Source organism: Galeopterus variegatus, unplaced genomic scaffold (genome assembly GCF_000696425.1).
Source record: "Galeopterus variegatus unplaced genomic scaffold, G_variegatus-3.0.2 Scaffold1860, whole genome shotgun sequence".
NCBI lineage: Eukaryota > Metazoa > Chordata > Mammalia > Dermoptera > Cynocephalidae > Galeopterus > Galeopterus variegatus.
In genome coordinates, this window is record NW_007727971.1 from 160,156 (window position 1) to 167,284 (window position 7,129).

The 7,129-nt window shown below is 51.4% G+C and overlaps 1 protein-coding gene across 1 annotated transcript in view; it reads left to right on the forward strand.

Annotated features, from left to right (window-relative positions):
* Positions 1–7,129, forward strand: part of IPPK (inositol 1,3,4,5,6-pentakisphosphate 2-kinase) — a 74,960-nt gene that overhangs the window by 37,007 nt on the left and 30,824 nt on the right. Inside the window, exons 7-9 of the mRNA XM_008579350.1 lie at positions 2,309–2,367; positions 3,998–4,070; positions 6,931–7,124. Of these exons, the coding sequence (XP_008577572.1) occupies positions 2,309–2,367; positions 3,998–4,070; positions 6,931–7,124 (326 nt within the window). The remainder of the gene's footprint in view (positions 1–2,308; positions 2,368–3,997; positions 4,071–6,930; positions 7,125–7,129) is intronic.

The following is a 7,129-nucleotide window of genomic DNA, read 5'->3' on the forward strand; positions in this document are numbered from 1 at the left end:
ATGTTTGTCCTGTGTCTATTGAGATGATCACGAGGTCATGAAGTATATTCCTCTTTTTATTGCTACAGTGTTTTACATTGATTTTCATATGTTGCACCACCCTTGCATTACTAGGTTATATTCCACTCGATCATGGTATATAATCACTTTAATATGCTGCTGAATTCATTTTGCTAGTTTTGAATCATAAGTGATATTGTTCTATAATTTTCTGGTGATGTCTTTGTCTGGCTTTTGGTACCAGTGTAGTAACTGGCTTCATAGAATAAGTTAGGAATGTTTCCTTCTCCTCATTCTTCGTTTTTTGGAAGAGTTTGAGTATTTGTATTGATTGCTCCTTAAACATTCAGTAGAATTCACTAGTGAAGCCATCTGGTCCTCAGATTTTCTTTGTTGGGAGATTTTTGATACAGATACAGTCTCTTTTTACCACTCTGTTGAGATTTTCTATTTCTTGAGTCAGTTTCGGTAGTTGGGTGTTACTAGGAATTTGTCCATTTTATCCAATTTGTTGGTGTACAGTCATTCATAATATTCCTTTATAAACCTGCTCATTTCTGCAGGGTTAGTAGTAATGTCCCTTCTTTCATTTTTGATTTTAGTAATTTGATTCCTCTCTTTTTTCTTGGTTTAGTCAAAGGATCGTCATATTTGTTGATCTGTTCAAAGAAACAACTTTTGATTTTGTTAATTTTCTCCATTTTCCCTCCATTTTCTATTTTATTTATCTTTAATCTTTACTATTTCTTTCCCCTGCTTGCTTTAGGTTCAGTTTCTTGTTTTTCTAGCTTCTTAAGGTAGAAAGTTAGGTTATTGATTTGAGATCTTTCTTGTTTTTAATGTAGATGTTTATAGCTATAAATTTCTCTCTAAGCTCTGCTTTCTCTTCGTCCCATAAGTTTTGGTAGGTTGCATTTTCATAATCTTACTTTTGGATTTCCCTTTTGCTTTCTTCTTTACTCACTGATGAGTAGGAGTGTTTAATTTTCACGTTTGTGAGTTTTTAAATTTCCTTTTGTTATTGATTTCTAATTTCATTCCACTGTGTTTGGAGAATGTTTGCATGATTTCACTCTTTTTAAATTTATTGAGATTTGTTTTGGGGTTGAACATAAGGTTTGTCCTAGAGGATGTTCCAGGTTTACATGAATAGAATGTGTAACCTGTTGTTGCTGGGTGGAGTGTTCTATAATGTGCTAGTTTTAGTTGGTTTATAGTGTTGGTCTAGTCTTCCACTTCCTTATTGACTTCCTATCTAGTTTCTCTACGTGTTAACTTAACATCTTAACCTGAACAGTCTAGTTCAGATTAATGCCGACTTAATGTCAGTAACACACAAAAGCTTTGCTTCTACGTAGCTTTGCATCCATCTCCCTATGTTGTGCTGTCCTTGTCGTACAAGTTACAGCTTCTACATCGTGTGCTTGTCAGTACAGATTTGTAATTATTACCTTACACAGTTGTATTTCAAAGTAGATAGGAGAAAAAAAAGAAACACTTATTATATTTATTATAATATTACAAATAAACATTTATTCCTGCTTTTATATTCACCTATGTAGTTACCTTTACTGATGCTCTTCCTTTCTTCACGTGAGTGTGAGTTATTGTCTGGTATCCTTTCATTTCAACCTGAAAGACTCCCTGTAGGATTTCTTGTAGGGCAGGTTTGTTGGCAGCACACATTCTTTTAGGTATTGTTTGTCTGGCAGGGTCTTAATTTCTCCTTCATTTTCAAAGGATAGTTTTGGTGGATGTCGACTTCTTCGATGGACAGTCTTGTGTTTTAGCACTGTGGATATATTCATACCCTGCCTGCTGGCCTCCGTGGTTTCTAAAGAGAAGTCAGCTGTTAATCGTATGGAGGATCCTTTGTCCATGATGAGTCACTTCTCTCTCGCTGCTTTTTAAGATTCTCTCTTTGTCTTTGTCTTTCAGCAGTGTGACATCCCTGTTATGATTATAACAGGATGTTATAATTTTAAAGATCTGTTAATCTCATTACCAAAATTTCATCATATCATTTTAAGGTGCTTGCTGCTTTCTGCCCTGCTCCCGTGAAGGGCTGGGCTGGTGTCCACACCCAGGCTGAGAGGTGGGCTGAGGTTTCCTTGGGTGGGGGTCAAGCACCTTCACCCCCACTTAGTGCCGTGCACCTGTGAACGTGGTGGGACCTCTTCCTGGAACGAGGCTGCAGCCTGTCTTAATCATCCTGCATCATCACTCACACTGTCCTGTGTGTCAGCTTGGGCACAGTGTAGTCACAGTCAGTCAGTCATTTGATACCCTCATGTTGGTCTTTTAACAGGTAGCAACTGGGAAGTGGAAGCAGATAAGTAGATACTGTCCCCTTGATCTCTACTCAGGGTAAGAGAACCCTTCTCGTTTGCCCCCTTGCTCCTGGAGGTGGGGACAGTGCTGGGTGGTGGGATGTCCTGTGAAGCGGGGATGGGAGGGGGGTGTTCTGTGAGGCTGGGACGGTGGGGGGTGTTCTGTGAGGGGAGATGGTGGCATGTTTCGTGAGGTGGGGATGGTGGTGGGTCTTCTGTGAGCTGGGGCAGTGATGGGGGCATTTCTGTGAGGAAGGGACAGGGGCCCCACTCTGTCTTCAGGCTCTCCTTTGCCATCAGTGTCATAGATACCCCGTTCTTTGGACTTTGTCTTTGTGATCCCAGCTGGAGGTAGCTGCTGACTTGCTGGTTTTTCCCTGCCTGCAGGCAGCCCACGGCCCAGTCCTGCCCAGAGCGTGTGTGGGCAGGAGGCAGTGGTGGCAGGGAGCTGGGGCGTCAGCAGTGGGGAGTGGGGGCAGCGATCAGGCCCAGGCAGAGGGGACAGGAAATGTAGGGAGGCAGCGCCTGGGTGACCCCCCAGCCCTGCTCCCACCTAGGTTGCCTGCTTGTCCCCAGGCTGCTGCAGGTGTGTGAGTCTTTGCAATACTTTCTGATGAGCACGGCCCTTCTTTGCAGCCTCTTTCCCCTCCTGGGACCCAGGCTCCTGCAGAGCTGTCTGGTGGGTCTGGTTTTTCACACTCGCTCTGTTGGTTTCTCCTCTTTTTCCTTCCAGCCTTCCCTCTGCTCCCTCTCTGCCTGTTTATTCCTTTGTGCAGCCTTTCTGTATGCTCAACACTAACTAACTGAGCACACACCTGGTCATCACTTCAGTGCTTTTGGTTAGATGCTGTTGTAAACCTTCCAGAGCAAAGATCAGACACAAAGTGGTCTTTGGTATTTCAGGGCCGCGTGTTGGGGCTGCTCATGTAGGAAACACAGAACGTTGCTCAGTGTTTCATGTGGAAACAAGGTGACTGGTGCTTTAACCTGTAAATCACATGTTGATTTACCTGTGTGCCTAAAAGCTGTGAGTTCTGAAGCAGTCAGTAATGAAGATTCATTGTTGAGCATTTATGATGTGTCAGAACATAAGGAGGGGCTTTCTGGGTGTGCTGTAGAGTGCGGCCTTTTCAGAATTGACCTCAAAAAGCTTGCGCTTGCCCATTTGCTGTCCCCTCCAGGGGCGGGCTTGGGCAGGGCTCAGAGCCCTGGATGGGTAGGTTTGCCCCCGTAGGTTCCCGCAGGCTACCTGTGGGACAAGAGGCTGGGGGGCCAGTGACAGTGCTGGGGGTGTTCCATTTGCTGTCCCCTCCAGGGGCGGGCTTGGGCAGGGCTCAGAGCCCTGGATGGGTAGGTTTGCCCCCATAGGTTCCCGCAGGCTACCTGTGGGACAAGAGGCTGGGGGGCCAGTGACAGTGCTGGGGGTGCTGGCCAGGCTGTGTGGGGCCTCATCTGTACTGGCAGTGGGGAGGAGACCAAAGCCCTGTACCGTGGTGTCTGTGGGGGCTGTAGTGGGGAAGATGTCACTGTGTGGGCTCAGCTGGGCTCCAGGTTTCCCAACTTAGCCCTGGGAGCGCCAGACGTGTCCTCTGGGCCCCGAGCAGGTGCATGCGCCGAGAGCAGATGAGTTCCAGCTGCCTTTAAAGCACATCAACTTCTCCTCTTAGAAATAAACAGAGAATGCACTTTGCTTTGAAGAGTTTGCTGCAGGAGGCACAGAACAACCTGAAGATATTCAAGGTAAGAGCTGCTTCCGTTTTATGGTGGTTTCGGGGTGGACCTGCCGTGCACTGTTCCAGGTGACAGGGTTCAGGTGACGCACAGATGAGTGCGTCCAGGCTGGGCTGCCTCGGGCCTGGTCCTCCATGGCTGATGCGTCCCTTGTGGGTCCTTCCGCCCTGCTGTCCACACAGTTGCTCCACCCATCAGCTCAGACCTTTTTTTGAGCCCTGTTCCACAAGCACAACAGCCAAGTGACCCTGGGTTGTCTGTGGCCCTAGGATATGTGACATCGAGGCCTCTACCTCTGCTGGGTGGCCTCTGTCTCCCCCGGCCTGCAGATGGGTGAGCCCTGGATGAGGACGGTTCTGACAACACCCTGGGCTGGCATTCTGCCCCAGGGTTGCTGAGGCTGCAGGGGTGCCTGGCCTACTGCTGGCACTGGTGTCAAGAAGAGAAGATGGGGCCAGGCAGGGGATGGGCAGGGAGAGAAACTGAGAGAAAGGAAGCTGAGCAGGTTGGGGTATCAGCAGGGGAGAAGCTGGTGGAGGGAGGGGACATGGTGGGGGGCAGGGCTGGCTCCATGGCAGTTGGGGTCTGTGTCTCTGTTGGAGATGTGTCCCTTATCCCCATTGTCATCACCCAGCCCCAGTCCTACCCTCATGAACCGTCACACGTAAGTGACATCTGGGGACAGGGTCTCAGGCTCCCTGCAGGCTCTGGGTCTACGAGAGGAGGCAGGGTCATTGCATGTGGGCTTCCGACTCCCTGTGCCTTGGTCTGGACTAGGTGACTGGTTTGCTGGGTGCTCTCTCCTCTCCTTGCTGCCATGTGTGGCCGGTGCCCTGCTGCCCATTGACACCCTTCAGGAGTGAGTGGGGCGGAGCCTGTTGTCCACCTGCTTCCCTGATCTGGCTCAGAAATCCCGTTGTCCCAGCCGCTGGTCAGAGTGAATGGACTTTATTCCCTGTCTGCCTCCATCTGCCCAAACTCAGAAAAGGAAGTGTATTTCAAAGCCAGTTTTTATTTTTTACTTTTTAAAGAATTTATGGAACTTGATATTTAAGTTCTGAAGATAAATCCCTTTCATCTTGGGAATTGGTTGGAAGCTGGTAGTGAGGTTGCACATTCTGTCCCAAGAAGACCCTTTCCTGACCCCCATCAGGCCCACACGCAAGGTCCTGGGGTCTGGGACCCTGGCTGTCTGCTACTCTTGTTAAATCAGCATGGAAAAACCCAGAGGATTAGTGAGTAGTTTCAAAAGAGATGGATTAAATGACATGGAATGGCTTTTTAGAACAGCAGGACAGTAGCACATTATCTGTCATAAGTACCACCGATGCCCACGAGTGGCTCAGGCCTCCCACCATCCTGTTGGGTTTAACATTCTAACCCAGCAAAGCAGAAAACAGTGCACTGACGTTCCAGGTGTGGAGAAGCTGCCTGGGTCATGGTCAGTGACCATGCGAGGGACACGTGGTAAGGGATGTTGGGGGCTTGGGGGGGTGGACACTGTCACAGAGCCACCACCCTGCCATCTGGTCAGTGGCTCTGCTGAACGCCACACGAGGTTCTTGAGTGGCATATTTGTGTGGGAGTCACTGTCCACCTGGACTCCACATCCACACTGCCCTTCACATCAGAACCCTGGCTGCGGGGTGAGGGCCCCCAGCCTCCCGTGGCCTGGAGGAGAGGGGCTGGCCTCCCCATGGGCCCTGCGCCCTGCCCTGGGCCTTGGCCTGCTGCCCCCAGTCCAGCCCTGCTGTCACCCCTGCTCCTGCCCAGAGTGGCCAGTGGTCTCAGTTGTGTCCCAATTATCCTTTAGGCTCCAACAGAGCCCCAGACAGGGGACTCCCAGGAGAGGTGCCACAGGACCCAGTGACGGAGGAGAGTCTGTCCACACCTCTTGAGTGCAGAGACTGTCCTCATCTGGATCAGCGACTGCTAATTACCCCAAAGCTTAGCTCAAAACAACCTCCCGTCAGCTCACAGTTTCTGAGGCCAGGAGCTGAGAAGCAGCTTAGCTAGTCCTGGCTTGGTGGCCTCAGTCCTGGCCTCATGGGAATTCTCATGGAGCTGCTCAGTGTGGCTGCCGTGACCCCACAGGAGAGTGACCAGGGTGGAACCACAGTGCCTTCTCTAGCTTAATCTCGCAGGGGATGTGCCGTTGCTCTGCCTATGTTCTGTTGGTCACACTGACCAGACCCCGTGTCGGGGGTTCTTCAAGCTGTGTGAGGAAGCAGGGGCCACTGGGGCTGTGTTGGCCACACGTCACAGTGATGAACAAATAAGGTTCAGAAGGATGCCGCACTCTCCTAGGGTCGGCTGCTGCTTGGGGCCCCCAGAGCCCCATAAAAGTCATGGTATCGGGCCCACTGGGTGGCAGCAGATGTCCCTGCCTGTGCCCTGGGAACATTCCAATGTGAACCTCGATGCCATAAGGAGTTTCTCTGCTGGGTTCGGTTTAAGAAGGCAGGACGTTCTCCAACATGGAGGTTTCCATGACTTGACACCCGCGGGTCCCAGCTCAGAGGCTGCGTCTGCCCAGCACCAGATGGCCCTGAGCCCGGCCCTGACCCGGCCGACCGCTGTCCTCGCGTTGGGAGTCTGTCACTTTGTGCTGAGCACTGGCTCGCGGATCGCAATGCCGAGGGGTGTTGTGAGGCCGGGGCGCTGGTCTTCAATTTTTGAAACTTCCTTTCCACATTGAGTAGGATTTGCCTCGTGGCTGATAACGTGGCATGGGAGGGCGGGTGCCCCCGAGGGCTGGAGGGTGCAGGGACCCCAGGTGGGGGGACCTTTACTGGGGCCCGCCGGCCGCGGGGACCGAGGTGTCCGCCTGCGCTGGCTGGGCTGACGCCCTCTCTCTCTCCCGCGGAAGAACGGCGAGCTGATCTACGGCTGCGGAGACGCGCGGAGCCCCGTGGCCGACTGGAGCGAGCTGGCGCACCACCTCAAGCCCTTCTTCTTCCCTTCCAACGGCCTGGCCGGCGGCCCGCAGTGCGCACGGGCCGTGGTCCGGGAGCTGGTGCGCGTGGTCGCGCGCGTGCTGCTGAGCGGCGCCGACAAGGGCTGGCCCG